At 64.1% G+C, this 17,866-nt stretch overlaps 1 protein-coding gene across 3 annotated transcripts; it reads left to right on the top strand.

Annotated features, from left to right (window-relative positions):
- Positions 1–559: 559 nt before the first annotated feature.
- MTSS2 (MTSS I-BAR domain containing 2) lies at positions 560–17,808 on the top strand. 3 transcript variants are annotated; one of them, XM_037154158.2, is made up of 14 exons: positions 561–902; positions 5,697–5,758; positions 5,854–5,927; positions 6,767–6,851; positions 6,932–7,023; positions 7,113–7,187; positions 8,378–8,535; positions 8,814–8,921; positions 9,814–9,911; positions 11,260–11,482; positions 13,558–13,632; positions 13,943–14,113; positions 14,293–14,458; positions 14,534–17,808. In XM_037154158.2, the coding sequence occupies exons 1-14, from the start codon at positions 834–836 to the stop codon at positions 15,295–15,297; spliced, it is 2,220 nt and encodes a 739-aa protein (XP_037010053.2). In that variant the 5' UTR covers positions 561–833; the 3' UTR covers positions 15,298–17,808. The 3 variants fall into 3 exon arrangements, with proteins under 3 accessions (XP_037010054.2, XP_037010053.2, XP_037010055.2); XM_037154160.2 differs by having other exon boundaries at positions 563–902; positions 11,356–11,482; XM_037154159.2 differs by lacking the exon at positions 13,558–13,632 and having other exon boundaries at positions 560–902.
- The last annotated feature ends 58 nt before the right edge of the window (positions 17,809–17,866 follow it).

Below are 17,866 nucleotides of genomic sequence, written 5' to 3'. Positions count from 1 at the left end.
GATCTCAAACGGTCCCCACCGCAAGAAAGGAGTTTGCCAGAGGGGTGGGAAACTACTACCCCCAAAAGCCTGGCCTCAGGCACCCCTTGGAAAAGGAGCCAAAGAACTTCTGGAGGAAGATCTGCACTCTTCTGTGCCTGGCTGAAAGGCCCCACGGCGGGCCGCCCTCAGGACACCTTGTGCCCTGCTAGGTGTGGTGCGGGCATCCCACGGGATGTTGCCAGCCACCCCCCCAGTCCTCGCGGGGCTGCAGAAAGCGCGCGAAGCCCGGGCCAGAGACCACAGGCTGAAAGGCAGTGGTGAGCCCCTACTTGGGGGCGGGTCTCAGCCCCGCGGGGTAGCCGTCCGGCCCCGCCCCAGCGCCGCCCCGACCCGCAGTGGCGCCCGCGCCGCCGGCCCCGCTCGCCGGACCAGTCTGGCCGCGCTGGGTTCGGATTTCAAAGCTCTGGAGCCTGGCGGCGAATGGGCCTGCGCCCGCCCGGCGGTTCCCACAGCCCCTCCCGCCTCAACCCCCTCCCCCCGCGGTCCCCCTCGCCGCGCCCACGTGACGCCCGCGCCTCGGCGGCTCCGGTTACCGCCGCCTCAGTCCCCGCGCCGAGGCTGCGCCGCCAGCTGCCCGCGCCGCGCCCCCCGCGCCGCCGCCAGCCCCGCCGCGACATGGCCTGCGCCGCCCCGCGGCGGCCCGAGACCCCGGAGCGCGGCGCAGCCGGCCGCTGAGAGCGGCCCCGAGGCGGCAGGCCCCGCCGGGCCCCGGAGCCAGCACCCGCCGCGGCCCGGCTCCCCGGGCCGGCTCCCTGCGCCCCGCCTGCACCCTGCCGCCGCCCGCCCAGAGCATGGAGACGGCGGAGAAGGAGTGCGGCGCCCTGGGCGGGCTCTTCCAAGCCATCGTCAACGATATGAAGGTAACAGGGTGCGGGAGCGCGATTGCGGATCCCCTTGGGGGCGCGTGGCGGCGGGCAGCGGTGCCCGCTGTGTCTGTGCACCGCGGGGTCTGTGTGTCCTTGTCTGAGCGTGATGGACCTGCGTCTGCTGTGCGCCGGGGTCTCCGGGCGCCTATGTGGGAGTGTGGGTGCTCGTTTGTCAGGGTGTCCACGCGGTCCCCGGGGTCGCCCAGATCGCAGCGCCCCCGTGGGTTCGCGAGCGGAGCCTGCGCACCCCTGGGCTTCCCAGTGCCCGCGACCCTCACACCATGAATGGGGTCTGGCTCCTGGGGTGACTCTGTGGACCTTTAACAGGTCAGGGGTCTCTCTGGCCTCCGCCCCCTACCACCACCATGGCTTCCCCCACACCCCAAGGCTGGCCTTGGTGCCCAGACAATGCTGTCATCACCAAAGTGGAGAAAAATAATAAAGCGGAGAACCATTAACTCCTTCCCCACCAGCCTTGGCCATTGCGCGGGACCCGGCCACTGCGCCGGACCCTGCAACTGCCGCCCCCGACCCTCCCCCGCTGTCACACACACCACAAGCCCCAGGAAGCCCCAGAACTCCGAGGTCTCCAGGCTGAGTGTCCCTGCGTCCCAAGGCCGCTGTCCTTACCTTGGGAGGAGGAGCGGAGAAGGTTGGGATTGGTAGAGCAACCCCAAAGGGAGGGCCTTCCCTAGCCTACTTCCACCCCGGGCCCCATCTCCAGCCCCTCCCCATGGTTGCCCGAGGTCAGGCTGGAGCAGACCACCCATTCCTGGCCCAAAACTGGCTCACCAGGTGGGGAAACTGAGGCCTGGGAATGGCTCAAGGTCACTTAGGAGACTGTTGGAAGCTGTCCCTCACCTCACCCCCATGGTTGATCTAGCAGGCCAGGGGCATCCTCCCCTCAGAGAAGCCAGGGCTTGGCAGGGCTGGCTCCAGCTGGCAAGGCAGAAAGGACGTCCAGCTTCAGTGACAGAAGGGGGGTCAGGAACCTGCGTTCCTACCCTTCTCTTTTGGAGTAGAGGAAGAGCAAGCAAGAGATTTAGGTGCCCCATGGGAACTCCTGAGAGCCACCACCCTCCCAGCCTGTCACACACGTCCCAGTGCACAGCACACAATCCCGCTGGGACATTGCAGGCTGGGAGGAGACACTGCTCCCCGAGGTGCACCCTGCCCCACAGAGCCCAGGCAGGCCCTTCCTCCACGGGGTGGGTGGCTGCAAGCACACCGGGGGCTCCCAGTTCTGCCAGGGAACAGCCCCAGGGTCAGCTGCCAGATACCTGTTCCCTAGAAGAGGCCTGAAGCCCCCCTGGCCTGGGACTATGGGTAAGCATCGTACAGGTGCCCCCCATCTCCATAGGGGGTGCTTCCCCTAAGACCTTCATCCCTTTCAAGTCCCCCTCTGGGCCCTTCTGCTAACCCGAAGAAGTGCTGGCCTCTCGGCCCTCAGCAGCCCCGCCGGCCCTGTGGACATCACATCCCTGGCCCCAGGATACCCTCCTGGGATGAGGCAGCGCAAACCACCCTCCCTCAGCCACCCAGCCCCAGGGCCGGCACCCTCCTCCTGCTGGCAGCCTCTCCTCAAACACTGCGGAGAGCACCAGTTTGCTCAGAGAAGAGGGATAGGACTGCCTTCCTCCCTCTCCAACACATTGCAAGGAACTTCAGGATGAGACAGAAGGAAGCGGGCCCAGATCAGATTGTAGCAAGAGATTTGGGCAGGATTTTCTGACTTGTGGAGGCAAAATGGGAGCGATTTCACCTGGGGTGATGCCAAGGACAGATATTCCCCTACCTATGACACATGCATGGGTTCCAGCCAGGGACAGAGCAGAAGACTGGGCCACCTGGAGGCCCATCACCTGGCTTTAGGGGCAGCATCTGGCTCTCTCCCACAGAGCTGGCCAATCAAGAGAATGAGCCTGCCCCGTGAGGCCTCTCCAAATCATGTCCGAGGCCCCACAACGGCCCAGCCTGGCCCTTCTCAAGGCGCAGACCCTGGCTTGGGGGCAGCAGGGAGGGATCTCCAAGCTGTACCTACGTCCTGGAGGAGGGCACCCACTCAGGGGTGGGGAGAGGGCTCTCAGGAGCTTTCCCTGCCTTCTGTGCCTTACTGAACTCAGCTTAGGCATTTACTAGGTGCCAGGCTCCCCGATGAGGCCCAGAGAGGGACAGGCCCTGCCCGAGGTGACAGCACCGGGCCCTGCGGTGGCCCCAGCTGCCAGGCAGCACCTCCAGCAGAGTGCATGGGGCCTCTACCCAGCGCTGTTCTGTTCAGAAAGTCGGGTCAGAAATTTTGCCTACTCTCTCAAGAGTGAGGGTGTCACCCAGACACAGAGTCCCTGGCGGGGAGGCAGGGATCCCATGTCTTCCACTAGCCCGCGTTCACTGAGCACCTACTAGCTACTGGCACAGTGCTAAGTGCTTTCCAGGCAATGCCTGCTTGAGTCTCTGAACTGACCTCTGCAGGAGGTACGGTTCCCATCCTGATCTTTCAGGGGAGGAGCCTGAGGCCCAGCGAGGGGTCCCGGGACTGGGCCTGGCTCACTCACCCACACAGCCAACATTAGGGCCGGGGCACCACCCAGATAGAGTCCCCGAGGGCCAGGGGCCCCAGCGGCCTCCTCATTGGTCTCATCCCAACTACTTGGACACCTCCAGTGACAAGCATATCACCTCCCCTTCAAGAGTGGCCTGCGACCACTGCGCTGGGCGCAGAGCTGCTGTCCCTCCTCTGCCTGCAGTCCCCGCCACCCCCGCTCCTTGATGCCGGGTCCTCACCTCCCCACAGCCTCTGCCCTGGCTGCAGTGGCCAGTCAGACGGGGATCTGGCCTGACTCTGCCGCCCGGCGGCCTTGGGCAAGTCTGACCCTACTCCCTGAGCCTCCCCGTCAGTAGAAGGGGTGATAAGTCTTCATCGCACAGAGCTGTTGGGAGGTTTCAATGCGATCACACAGGGCCAGGGCTCAGCACAGCGCCAGGCCCACTGCAAGCCCGAGGTCGCCAGCAGCCATCACCGTCCCTGCTGAGAACCACCCAAGGTCTTGGAGCCTGGCAGCCAGTCACGGGCCTGGGGGGAGACTGAGGATACTCTCTGGGGCGGAGACTGCTCCAGCCCCTCAAACTCCCATCTCCGGGGTCCTTTATGAATTGCCAGTGGGATGGAGTCCCCGGTCCTTAGACACCAAAGGTCTCAGTCCACCTGCTGAAGACGAACTGGCCTGGCCTTCCCATGCCCCATCTTGTCCCCCCCCCATGAGACAGCAAGGCTATGAAGGTCCTAGATGGAGTGAGCCTGGGGATGTCACAGCTGGCGGGATGAGCAGGGACTGTTCTCTGCCCAGTGTCACCTAGTCCCTTGTTCCCTCGGACCGTACAGAGGCCGCTGCAGGGCCAGGGGAGACTTCCTGGGAGCCAGGATGGCACCACTGGACCCCTGAACCCCCAACATCATCTCTCCTCTCTTGAGGTCTCAGCAGAGCTTCATTTGGGGTTGGAGGGGTCGAGGTGGGGGGGGCGCCACCTTTCAGAAGACCCCGGGGGACGCCCAGGTGGGGTCCACTCCCCAGGCCTGCTGGGGGTGGCTCCCAGGCCCTTCTGCTGTGTGAGCTGTGCCCACATGGAGACAGCCCACCCACAGCAACCCCTCCTGCTCCAGCCTGTGTGAACTTCTCAAATATTTGCTTTCCCTGGGCATTGGTTGGGCTGGGCTGGGAGGGGAGGGAGTTTCGGCGGCTCCCAGAAGCTGCTCTGTCTCCTTTCCACCCCTGTAGGCTCTCCTTGGCTGAAGAGGCCATTGAAACCTGCCCAGGGGTTCTGGGCTGCAGAGCCTCCCTCTGACACCTGGGGGGCAGGCATCTCCTTCTTCCCGTTTTCCTTGGGATTAGCCCCTTGGGACTGGGGCTTTGCTGGCCCGGGGCGCTCTTTGAGGGCTGAGGCCTCCACAAGCCCTGGGGCCAGGGCTGAGGTTCCTCCAGGACCCAGCAGCCACGGGAAGGCACGTTAGCCAGAAAAGCCGCTTGGTTAGACTGGACAACTCGGTGGCCAGGAGCCCGGCCTCCCTGCTGGGAAACCCCCTCCCATCTCAGAGCTTTGGGCCAGGCTGGGATAAAGGCCACACTGTGTCCCCAGGAGAGGAAGGGAGCTGGGGTGGAGAAAGGTGGCTCTGTTGGCTGTACAAGGCCCCATTCAGCCCAGGGCCTGGCTGTCCCCAGCAGGCTGGCCCGGCCCTGCGGCAGTCACACCCTCCCTGGGCCTGGGAGCCACTGCTGCTGGCCGGGCACGGCTGGCTGGCTGGCTGGGCTGGCAGCAGCTTCCAGGGCAGAGAGGGGGCCGCTAGTGCCTTGAGCCCTGTCGCTGTGCTCGGTGCCTCTGCCCCTGGGCCAAGTGGGAAGTGGCCTGGGCCATTTCCGGGGGGAACATGGTGCCCCTCTCGCAGCTCAGCCCAAATCCCCTGCCAGGCCCCTGGGGAGCCCTGAGGACACAGGACCTGCCATTTTCACTGTTCCCATCTCCCTTGAGGGAGGATTTGACTGAAGACAGGAGGCCCAACTTCCTGTCGGGAAGAGGGATGAGCGCGGGCGTCTGTTCCCAACAGCCAGGATTTCCTCATGCCCTGTGGCTCTGGCCGGGGCCCTCTCCCTACTCAGAAGTCCCCGGAGCCTCCTTCTCCATGGGGCGGGGCTGCTCTCAGAAGCGGCCTGGAGTTGGACAGAGGCCTGTTCGGAGCCAGCCCCGCAGAGCCCTCAGCCCCGTGGACTTTCACTGCTTCTCCCATGTCCTTGGCAGAGCTCCTACCCCATCTGGGAAGACTTCAACTCCAAGGCCACGAAGCTGCATTCCCAGCTGAGGTGAGGCTGCTGAGGGCGCCCCCAAGTGGGGAGCAGATAGGGGCAGGGCGGTGAGGATACCTCACCAGAGACCATCTCACTGTCTGTCCTCCCAGGACCACTGTGCTGGCTGCTGTGGCCTTCTTGGACGCCTTCCAGAAAGTGGCTGACATGGCTACCAACACCCGAGGTGGGGAGGGGGCGCGGCTGGAGGCTGGGGAGGCCCCAGGTTAGGCTTGGAAGGTGGAAAGGCTGAGTGGGGTATGAGCCAGGAAAGGACACCAGGCCCAGAGTCGGGATCTTGAGTTCTGCTCCCTAATGAAAGGGGCTGGTTGTATAGATAGTGAGCCTCTTGTCACTAGAGGCATGCAAGCAGGAGTGGGTGAAAGGTGACAGGGATGTACAGGGGCTTTCATTCTTGCTATGGGGTGCTCGTTTGACCCCTCAGTCACAGTTTTCACCTCTGTACAGTGAGTCTGATTATGGCTTCTCACCCACCCCATCTGCCCTTCTGAGAGCACACTGGGGCAGGTGAGCCTTTCCCACTGGCCCTGGTATCTCCCTTGCTTTCTGGTCTGAGTAGCAGGGACCTGGGGCTCCTGTTCCTTCAGGTGTTGAGAACCAAGGCGCTGGGCGCATGCTGGTACTCTCGGGCCTGCATCTAGGAACACCTGGAGGGCGCTCCCCACAGGGCTGCAGGGTGTTTGGGCTGGCTCTTTAAGCCGATCTTTGGTTCTGGCCTCTCCCAGCTGAGTGAAGGGCCCCTGACCTGACCACCAGAGCACTCGCAGCTACAGGAGGCTGGCATGTCTGGCATGGGCAGGGCCTTGGTCCTGCACGAGGGAGGGGCTCGGGAACTATGACGGAATGATCAAATCCCCCGCAGGGTCTGGCAGGATTGCGAGATGCAGGGGACAGGGCACAGGCTGCGGCCTGGTCTTCTCAGGCCAGCGCGCCCTCTCGTGGTCGAAGCCGGAACTGCAGAGGCCCCTGCAGACCCCTTCCCATGCCATGTGCTTGCCTCACCAGGGGCCACACGGGACATCGGCTCCGCACTCACGCGTATGTGCATGCGCCATCGCAGCATCGAGACCAAGCTGCGGCAGTTCACCAAGTGAGTGGGCACCACGGGCGGGCCGGGTTGTCACAGGGATATCCTTCCGCCGGCCCTGACCTGCACACTCATGTCCACAGTGCCCTGCTGGAGAGCCTCATCAACCCACTGCAGGAGCGCATCGAGGACTGGAAGAAGTCAGTCAACCAGCTGGACAAGGACCACGCGAAGGGTGAGGCTGGGGCTTCAGCTTGGGTTTCCACCCCCACACAGCAGACGCCCCCCCACCAACAGAGCGCTCCTGTCTCGCCCCCTGCACAGAGTACAAACGCGCCCGGCATGAGATCAAAAAGAAGTCTTCAGACACACTGAAGCTGCAGAAGAAAGCGCGCAAAGGTAGCACCCAGAGGTGCCCGCCGAGGCACAGCCCCACGGGGCCCCGCCCCCTCTACCCCACCTCCCTCTGGGACACCCCGGGGCGTCGTCCTGGGCAGAGGAGCCCTGTCTCGGGCACAGGACCCTCCAACCTGCTGGGGGGGCAGAGGGATCCTCCCTGCACCCCAGACCTGGCCCAGCGCCCCCTCCCCAGGAGCGGCAGGAGGCCCCACAGGCCCGGCCCCCTCCCCAGGAGCAGCCCTGTCCACACGGCTGTCTTTCACACACTCTTTCTTTCTGTCTCCCCTCCTCCCTCCTCCACATCCTTCCTGTAGAGCTACTTGGTAAGTCACATGTCCGTCTCTCCACCTGCTCCTCCCGTCCGTGTTGCATCTGTCTGTCTCCCCCACCTCAGGGGCATTGGAAGGAGCCGCTCCAAGCGATGGAGGAGCGAGGAAGGTCCAGCAAGGGAGGGGCCTGGGGCACAGTCCCTCTCGGGCCTGGGGGCCACTGCCGGGTCAGTCTGCCAGGCCGAGAGGGGTTGAACCAGGCTGGGTGGGGGGCGCAGGCCTTGGCTGCCCTGCCCCCCGTCCCACCACCCAGAGTCTTTACCTGTCACCTGCTCGCTTCCTGTCCCACCGCTCCTCTACACCATCCTCTCGCCTCTCTCTCTCTCACTGCTTCTTGGTGTCGCTGCTGCTGTCCTGTGCATTGCTCCCCGAGCTGAGTGGGGGCCACGCCGGGACACCCCCGTCCAGCACCCTGCCCCAGCTCTCCTGACCGAGGTCTGGAGGACAGCTGAGCCCCACACTCCACTCCGTCCTGTTTGTACCCCACCCTGCTGTGTGCTGGGAGGCGCAGGGGTGCCTCCTGTGGGAAGCAAGGGTGGGGGATGGGGGTCTCCATGGTCCCCCCTGAGCACAGCTGCTCTAAAGGTGGCCCAGGGGCTGCCCAGGGCTCTGCCCACCCCAGGTCCTAGGTGGCTTTGCAGCTTTGGTGTCTTTCCTGTGTGCGTGTCTGTCTGTCCTCTTTGCTTGCTCTGGGGACCAGCCCTTCCATGAGCCCCGGAGTCCTGCCTGCCCTCCTGGGTCCCCTAGCGCCCATGGCAGAGCCCAGCCCCACCACCAGGGACACCACCACGGGGCCCGAGCCATGGGTGCGGCGAGCCAGGCCGGGGTCCCCAGCACAGCCTCTCCTCCCAACCCCTGCAGGGAAAGGAGACCTGCAGCCCCAGCTGGACAGCGCCCTCCAGGACGTCAACGACATGTACCTGCTGCTGGAGGAGACCGAGAAGCAGGCGGTGCGCCGGGCCCTGATCGAGGAGCGCGGCCGCTTCTGCACCTTCATCACCTTCCTGCAGCCTGTGGTGGTGGGTCCCTCGGGGACAGAGTGGCATTCACAGGGCCCCGCCCTTGGGCTATCGCCACATAGCAAGAATCGGAATTTGGCAACTGCCGGGCCTGAGTTCCTTTTGGTGACTTGGTCCCAGCAGGCTGGGTGCGTTCTGTGCTGAGGGCCCCACCCAAAGGCCTGCCTCGCAGCTCGTCTCCAGGACGGGCGGTCACACCCGGCCTCCCTGAGCCCTAGCAGCGCAGGCAGGGTGGGCAGGTGGGCCAGGCCCATGGCTCTGACTCACTGCTCCCTCAGAACGGCGAGCTGACCATGCTGGGAGAGATCACCCACCTGCAGGGCATCATCGACGACCTGGTGGTGCTGACCGCAGAGCCCCACAAGCTGCCCCCCGCCAGCGAGCAGGTACGGCCAGCCCTGGGCACAGACAAGCAGGGATGGCCTGCCCTTGGTTGGGGACAGTAGAGGAGAAAGGGGGACAGCATTTGGGGGAGCCAGGCAGCTGGGGATAAAGGACCAGGTGTGTCCTGACACCCAATGAGGGGCACCCAGGAGCACCTGCCCAGGTGATAGAGGGTGATGTGCCCCAGGACCCAGTAAGGGCCTCGAACTGAGGGCAGATGGACAGAAGTTCTGGGTTTGTGGGGCTTGGCCTTGAGCCTGCCCACCTGTGCCCGCTGCCTTGCTCCCCGTGCCTTGCTCCCCCTGCGCCAGGGCCAGGCCCCCAGGACAGCCCGTGTGGCCGGCACACTGCTGAGCGCTCTCTACAGACGGTCTCTTTGCATCACCCCAGTGGCCCTCTGTGACAGCGGTGATTGGCTCCGCGTCACTGGAAAAACTGAGGCTCAGAAAGGCCTAGAACTTGCCCAAGGGGCACAGCAGAGCCGGGGTTTGAGCCTGATGGTGTCCTTCACGGCCACCGTCACCAGGCTCCCTGCAGCAACAGCGAGTCCCCAGGTGGGCCAGTTTCCCCCGTGTCCCCAGCCTGTCCTAGGCCAATCCCAGAACCAGCTCCACGAGTGAGAACTGAGAGCGCCCGGCCCAGGTGGCAGCGTCCCTGAGAACCAGGGCTGGAGGCACCTCCCCAGCGCTCTGGCAGCCCTGCCTCCTGCCTCCTGCCCCCAAGGAAGGAGCCAGCATCAGGATGAAGCCGGGCAGGGCTTTGAACTCAGAGGTCTCCTGCTGGGGCCTGGTTCTCAGCTGGGGAAAGAGTTGGGGCCCCAGGCAGTGAGGAGACTCTGGGGGTCCAGGCCACCTCTGGCGGCCTCCGGTGACCTCCATGCGCATCCCTGCCCAGGTGATCAAGGACCTGAAGGGCTCGGACTACAGCTGGTCCTACCAGACCCCACCCTCGTCACCCAGCAGCTCCAGCTCCCGGAAGTCCAGCATGTGCAGGTCAGTGGGGGCCTGAGGAGGTGTGGGGGGGCGATGCACTGAGAGGGGATGGGGCAGCTCCCACGAAACTACAGGGCGACCTGCTTTAGGCCCCATGCTCCACCCGGTCCCCACATTGTCCAGGGGTCTGCCAGCCTTGGCACCAGACTGCTGGGGGCAGGGCTGTGCGGGGGCGGCTTCGCTTCAGGGAGCGCTGACCGTGTCGTCAGCGCTTCATTCGTTTTCTTCTCTGCGTCCTAACCACTGTACTGGGTCTGGCGTTGTGTCATTTCATAGACAGGGAAACAGACCTAAGGTGCAGAGTCCCAGCATGTAACCATTGGGCTCCTCCAAGCCCAGCATGGTCTGGGGAACAGAACAAATCTAAGACCTGGGAGAGGTGGGGAAGCTTCCAAAACGTGTGCTGAGGCTACCAGTTCATAGACACCCCAGCTGGCGGGTCCCTGAGAGCTGGTGCCTGGGCAACTGCCACAGGCCCGAGCCCCCAGCCCAGACTGCCCCCCTGGGCCTGGCTTAATCACAGGGCAGGGGCAGGGTGCTTCCTGAGCTGGTGCTAGGGCAGGGTTTGAAGATGTTACAGATCCAAGGCTCCTTGGGTGGGGAGGCTGGGAGCCCCCCTCTGTGCCTGCACCGCTTTCCCCAGACCTTGGCTGGGTGCCCGGGGCACAGGAGGTAAACTGGGCACAGCAACTGCCGCAGGGAGAGGAGCACTCAGACCTACGGGACCCCCGGCGGTGGCATTACGAGAGGGAGGGTTAATCGCAGGCACACCTGTGAGCGGGAGCTGGGGCTGGGGGCTTCAGAGTCACACTCAGGAAGAAGGGACCTTCATCGCCTATGAGCTGTGAGCTACACAGGCAGGACACCTTGGGGGTGAGGGGATGAGGCTGTCACCACACGCTAGACACCTAGTTAGGGTTTGGTGGCAGGTACCCGACCTTCGGGATGCAAACTCTAGATAATCAGACTTGCGTCTGGCTGCAAGCAGCCCGGAAACTGGCCCCTGGGCACTCAGGTCGCGGTTGCCAACCTGCTGTCTGCTGTTCTGATGCAGAGCAGGAGGCAGAGGCCGAGCCACCCTCCTGGGTGCACCCTCTGGGGCGCTGGCTCGCTGCAGGGACAGCTCTCTGGTGCCATCCCCTGCCCGGACCCCACTCTGCCCCACAGCCCCAGAACCCAGCTCCTCTGTGGCACCGGGGCCTTGAGTCTCCAGACCTTGCCATCTGACCTTCTCTTTTCCTTCCTTTGCCCCCCACCTGTCTCCCCACCCTCATCTGTCACCTCCCCTTCCGCACACTCCCCTGTGTCTCTCTGTCTGGCTGCCGTGTCCCCCTGTCCATTCCCCCAGCGCCCCCAGCAGCAGTGGCAGTGCCAAGGGTGGCGGAGCCCCGTGGCCTGGGGGCGCCCAAACATACTCACCCAGTTCCACCTGTCGCCACCGCAGCCTGGCACAGCCAGCTTCCGCCACCGCCCGCCTCTCCAGCATCTCCTCCCACGACTCTGGCTTCATCTCTCAGGACGCCACCTACTCCAAGCCTCCCTCGCCCATGCCTGCAGACATCACCAGCCAGGTGAGGGGACTGCAGGGCCACCAGGACGGGGCGCAGTGGCCTCCTGCCCGCCTCAGGCTGTTCTTGTGTGGGGCCACCTGCAGCTGTTGGCACTGGCCTGGAGGTAGCCAGGGCCACCACACTGGGGACTAAGCTGAGTTTACTGCTTGAAGGCTAAGGAAAGGTAGGGGAGGCCCTGGAGTGGCCGCACTGCTGTGGCAGTGTCAGCAGGAGCCTTGGCGGCCTCACTTCCCCCCAAGTCTCTATTCCTTGCCTACTGCCTTCTTTCAGCGGCCGTGGGAGTGGAGAGTGGGCAGCGGGCCAGCTCAGTCTAAACCCGGAGACTGGCCCAGACTCTCCTCTGGTGCGGGCCCTCCGGGAGATGGACAAACAGGGACCACAGCAGAACACAAAGGGAGGCCAGGCCACATGCTCAGAGGCGTCTGAAGGTGACAGGAGTGACCCCCACCTGCGTTTGAGCCCGTGCTCGGCCCTCCCTGTCACAGCCTGTCAGGGCTCAGCGTTCACGGCCTGCTGTCCTGCCCAGGGCCGTGCCCCCGCACCCAGTCTCTCCCTGTGCCGCTCATGGCTGGGAGCTGCTACCAGCCTCTGGTGTCCGTCTTAAAGGCCCTCCCCTCCCCCACATTCCCCTCCAGCCAGCGAGTCTCCTTCCCAGCAAAACCTCACAAAAGAGTTGTCTGCAGGGCCGCTCCCCCCCCCACCGTTCCCCCTTGCTCTCAACCTGGAAAAGGAGCAATATATTTTTTACAAATATTCATTATCAGATTAAAGAGGTACTTTCTATTCCTAATTTAAGTGGTTGTTTTTTCCATGACTCTAAGTGTTGAATTTTTCCATTGAGTTTTCCACATACTTTTTCATCATAAACTGTAAAGAAATTCAGGTGTTTGACTTACCGATGATGTAGACCACGGGAGACAAACAGGAGGCCCGAGGCCCGAATCCGGCCTCCACCTTGTTTCTGCCCGGCAGCAGTGCCGAGCTCCTTGCCCCTAGCTGAGGAGTAGTTACACTGATACAGTCCTAAAATTACACCGGGCCCCTTGAAGGCAACCTTGAGGCTGATGTGGCCCCCGGTGAAGATGAGCGTGACACCCCTGATTTAGAGAATTTGAGGCGACCTGGGCTGGGGCTCCCTAGCCTGATGGGGTCCCTGCAGAGCTCCCAGCCACTGGGGTGAAGCCGGCATCTGTCCTGGGGGGGCCCGGTTCTGTCTCTGCCCTTGCTTTTTTCTCTTCATCCTTTTCTGCTGTTGTGAGTTGGGGGGCCTCCCAAACGGACTTCTGCTCCCTGCGTCCTCCTGAAGCAGCTCTTGAGCTTCGAGCGCCGCCCCGCCCTCACCCGAGCTCCCCGGGCCGCCCCGCCCTCACCCGAGCTCCCCGGGCCGCCCGCAGGGCTGACCCCACGGCGCCAGGTGCTTGCACTGAATCTGCTTTCCCCAGCCCGTGGTTTCCTCCCCTTTGCCAGCTGTGCCTTGTCACCCTTTTGCTGGACCTTCCTCATCTTCCCAGCCACTGAATTGATGCCCCTGAGGGCAGCGAACCTTTTCTCCGACCGCCCTCCCTGAAGGGGGCTTCATTTCTGCCCGTGACCGCCAGATCTGTGGCTCCAGCCCTGCCCCCTCCCCGAACCCTGGCCTAGTACAAACACCCACGTGCAGACCCCTAATGGGCTGCAGCCTCACAGGTGCAGGAGCGAACTCTTCCCGAGGCCCGCCCCTCTCAGAAAACAGCAACAGCATCAACCTCCCGGCTCAGGCTGGACACCCCTGCTGTACTTCGTGTGCCACTTTTTCTAGCTCCCCACCCCCAGGACACCTGCAGAATCCTGTCGCTGGTTCTCAGAACGTGGGGTTCTTGGGCCGAGCCGCAGGGCACATCGGAGCTGGCAGTGCGCACTCGGAGCTATATTCCGCTGCAGACGCTCTTGGCCGTACCCTGGGGTGGGGGTGGGGGGCACGGGGCCTGCACTGTTCTGGGACCATCCGCGCATGCGGCCCAGTGACCAGCTCTGTTCTCTCCTCTCCCGGCCCCCTGCCCCGTCCGCCTGCCTGCCCGCCCACCTCTGCGTCGCAGAAGTCCTCCAGCTCTGCCTCCTCCGAGGCCTCGGAAACCTGCCAGTCGGTTAGCGAGTGCAGCTCTCCCACCTCGGTCAGTGCCCCCCACCTGCTGCGGGCACAGGGAGGGCCCAGGCCCCACCAGGGCTGGGGCGCACAGCCTGCTCCCTGCAGGAAACGTCCCCTGGCCACTACTGTAGCCACTCCCCTCACTCTCACGTCTCTCCCTCCTGGGACCTGTCGGCCTGCGCCTGGCAGCACCCGCCACACTTTGTCCTTGGCCAAGACTGTGAGCCTGAGGGCCCACATGGACTGGAACCCCTGACCCTCGACCACAGTGAGGGGCCCCTTGGTCTGGGCAGCAGGGCCAAGGGTGCCCCTGACCCGCCCGCCCCACCCTGCAGGACTGGGCCAAGACCGGCTCCCACGAGCAGCCCTCCACCCTGCAGCGGAGGAAGGACCGTGTGGAGCTCCTCCGGGACACGGAGCCGGGCCTGGCCAGCGGGGGCACCCCGGGCCCCAGCGGAGAGGAAACTGCACGACCCCGCATGTCCCCGGCCACGATCGCAGCCAAGGTAGGCGGCAGCACAGCCAGGGCACCACCTTCACTCCCAGGTCAGTGCCGGGAGGCCAGGCGCTTGTCCTCAGGTCTAGCTCTGCCCCTGGTGGGAGCTCCCTGGAGTCCGAGGGCGGGGAGGTGGAGGGGGGCTGGCCCTGGGGAGCAAGGCTTCAGCCCGCAGTCTCGCCATCCTAGCACGGTGAGGAGGTGTCGCCCGCAGCCAGCGACCTGGCCATGGTGCTGACACGCGGCCTGAGCCTTGAGCACCAGAAGAGCAGCCGGGACTCACTGCAGTTCTCCAGCGGCTACAGCACGCAGACCACCACGCCCTCCTGCTCCGAGGACACGATACCCTCCCAAGGTAGGCCCCGGGGCTGGGGCGGGTGCCCGGGCCTGCAGCCCCGAGGCCCCGGCCCACTGCATCCCATGCCCCCAGGCTCCGACTACGACTGCTACTCGGTGAACGGGGACGCGGATGGCGAGGGCCCCCCTGAGTTCGACAAGTCATCCACCATCCCCCGCAATAGCAACATCGCTCAGAACTACCGCCGCCTGATCCAGACCAAGCGCCCAGCCTCCACCGCGGGGCTGCCCACCGCCGGGCTGCCCACCGCCTCGGGCGCACCCCCTGGCGTGGCCACCATCCGCCGAACACCATCCACCAAGCCCACCGTGCGCCGCGCCCTCTCCAGCGCTGGCCCCATCCCCATCCGGCCACCCATCGTCCCTGTGAAGACACCCACAGTGCCAGACTCTCCCGGCTACATGGGGCCCACTCGGGCAGGCAGCGAGGAGTGCGTCTTCTACAGCGACGAGGCTGCCTCGCCCCTGGCGCCGGACCTGGTGAAGGCCTCACCGAAGAGGCTGAGCCTGCCCAACACGGCCTGGGCCAGCCCAGCCCCCGAGCCTGCAGGCTACCCTGGGCCGGGCGCCGAGGACGAGGAGCAGCAGCAGCTGGCAGCCAACCGGCACAGCCTGGTGGAGAAGCTCGGGGAGCTGGTGGCAGGAGCTCACGCCCTGGGCGAAGGCCAGTTCCCGTTCCCCACCACCCTGTCGGCCACTCCTGCCGAGGAGACGCCCGCCCCACCCCCAGCAGCCACCAGCGACCCCCCAACTGAAGACATGCTGGTGGCCATCAGGCGTGGGGTGCGGCTCCGCAGGACCGTCACCAACGACAGGTCGGCACCTCGCATCTTGTGATGGCGCCACCCTCCCACCTTCTGGCCAAGTGCCAGGCAAGTAGCCTGGCTAGCCTGGCTGGTGAGCAGTGGCCACTCAGAGTGAAGGCACAGCCAGGAGAGGGCAGAGCCAAGCAAGCTTTTTTTTTTTTTTTTTTTTTTTTTTTTAAGTCGCACGAGGCAAAGCCACTTTATGGAAAGAAACACGCAGCTTGGACTTCAGCATTTAAACAGGAAGTGACTTCTTTAACAAACCTCGCCATAATGGAGCCTGCAGGCCTTGACCTGGATTTGGAGCCTCTTTTATACTCTCCTAGCCTATACTCTGTCCCTCCTCTTCCTCCCTGCAGGCCTTGCCTTCCCCCATCTCAGTGAGCCCCCTAGCCGCTCCCCCACCCACTGCGGAGGGGCGGGACCGGCTCTCTGCCCCGCCCCCCGGCATGGGCCCGCAGCTCCGCCCACTCGGCGGGCTGTGACCAGGGGCTGGCGCGGCGTCTTGGGCCTTTCGGGACTGAGCCTTTTGTCCCTCCCCCCCCACACCCCCGTCTCTGCGTCACCCATGCTCCTCTCCATCTGGGAGGCAGGGTGGCTGGGAGGAGGGAGGGCAGGGGCCAGGTGCCCCGTCGGCAAAGGTAGCAGATTTTGACAATGTGTGCAGAGTGACTGGTGGTTGTGGGGGCAGGTGAAGGTGGGAGGGGGGACCCCCGCGGCCTAGGGCCCCAGTACAGGGAGCCTGCCTGGAGGAGGCTGGAGACTCCAAGGCAGCTTCTCCTGCCCTGTGAAGTGCGCCTGGGGCGGAGGTCAGGGTGGGACAGCAGGGATGGCGTCCAGAGGCCCCGGGGTCATGGGCCCAGACCCCCAGGAGCTGCTTTCAGATGTCTGGTCCTCGTTTGGGTACAAGGCTGATTCTGGTGTCACTTTGCTCTCAGTTTCGGCCACATTTGGGTGTGGGGGCTGGAGCCACAGGGGGTGTGGGGGTTATTGTATGAGCATAATAAAATGGAGCTGACTGGACCAGGGCTGTGCGTGGGGACAGGGTGGACAATACAGGGTGTGTCCAAGAGTGCCTGAAGGAGCCGGCGCAAGGGGGGACCCATAGTGGTCTGTGGGCTTATGGCAGGGGGAGAAGGACCAATGGGCTCCCCAAAAGCCGAGGAACGGCCGTTCTCCAGCCTCTGGAGCAAAGCCAAATCAAGGGCTTTCGGCCCATCTGGGTGTTGGGGGTGGGGGGCCTTCTGGCCAGGTCAGGCTGAGGGCAAGTCCGGGAAGATTGGCTTTGACTCTCTGTTGCCAGAGGAGATGCCATCCCAGGACGCCTCTCGCCCGCAGCGCTAGCCCCTGAGGACAGTGAGGGCAGGGCAGGGCCGGCTGCAGGTCCCCCCCCCCCCCCCTGAGCTCCAAGTTGTGCCAACTCCAAGCAGGTCAAAGCAGGCTCACCTCCGCGGAGCAGAGCTTCCTGAGGCACTACAGGCCAGCAGAGAGCTGGGCTCAAAGGGGGGCAGGGGCCCCTGGAGTCAGGAGAACAGGCTTTTCCTGGTCAGGATGCAGCGCAGTTAGTCTGAGTCTCCCTGCAGCGAGTCTTGGCAGTTGTTGTGCGGGAGCTGGGACCTGGATGGGGCTGGGGAACCCAGGGTGCCCCTGGGTGGGCGGAGCCCCGGGCTCCCCCAGGGCGGTGGAGAACGGTACCTGTAAGTCGTTAGGTCTGAGGACAACCTTGCTGAGTGCTCCGGTCAGCCCCAGAGCCCAGGATGGGGCACCTGGAGGGGCCCGGGCAAAGGAGGGCCTGAAGGAGCCATAGAGCAGGTGGCCAGTGTGGGCTGTCCCGGGGCGGGGCTTACACTGCCCCTCCCTTGGGGCCGCGCCAGGCGTTGCCCAGGTGGGCCGATGGAGTAGGATGCAGGATGTGTGATGTGAGCAGGGCATGCGCAGTGGGGTGGAGTTGCGGCTTGGTCCCTGCGTCCCAGAGAAGAGTTTGCTTCCCGGGCACAGGGGTGGCTTCGCAGGTGCAGGGAGGTTGTACCCCCTCCTCGCTCACCCCCTTCCGCTGTGAACCACCCCAGGGCTGTACATAACCCTCCATCCCCTGCCCATCTCTCATCCACTTAGTGACCACCTCGTAGCACCTGGCCCCCGGGATCCGAGCCAACCATCCCGCATCACAGACTTTGGTTTGGGGGACTTCTTTACATTTGTTTTATTTTTCATTTTGTACAGAGACATATTCTTTTCAAAGTCTTTTGACTAAAGTAACTTTTCTGGTGCTGTTGTTAACTTGTTCCTTCTGTTAATTTATTTCCCCACCCCAGGCCTCCCCCCTCGTCGTCCCCGCTCACCCTCTCCTCCAGTCACCCACTCCGCATCCCCCCACCTGATGGAACCATTTTGTTTCTTTTCTCTCTGTCGGTTTTTGGATAAATTATCCTCCGCTCCTTCCCCTCCAGCCCACCCTGCCCTTGATTTAAATAGTCACTGCTACAAGTAACAAATGCACTGTGAAGACCCCAGTATTAATAAAGTTGTACTGTAATTAACACCCTTGCCTCCGCCTGCCTTCCTGCCCTCTGCTACTTGAGCTGCCCCCCCCAGTACCC

Source organism: Artibeus jamaicensis, unplaced genomic scaffold (genome assembly GCF_021234435.1).
Source record: "Artibeus jamaicensis isolate MK-2021 breed Jamaican fruit bat unplaced genomic scaffold, CSHL_Jam_final contig_464, whole genome shotgun sequence".
Lineage (NCBI taxonomy): Eukaryota > Metazoa > Chordata > Mammalia > Chiroptera > Phyllostomidae > Artibeus > Artibeus jamaicensis.
The sequence above is the reverse complement of the archived record's forward strand: the minus strand, read 5'-3'. Positions and strand labels throughout refer to the sequence as shown.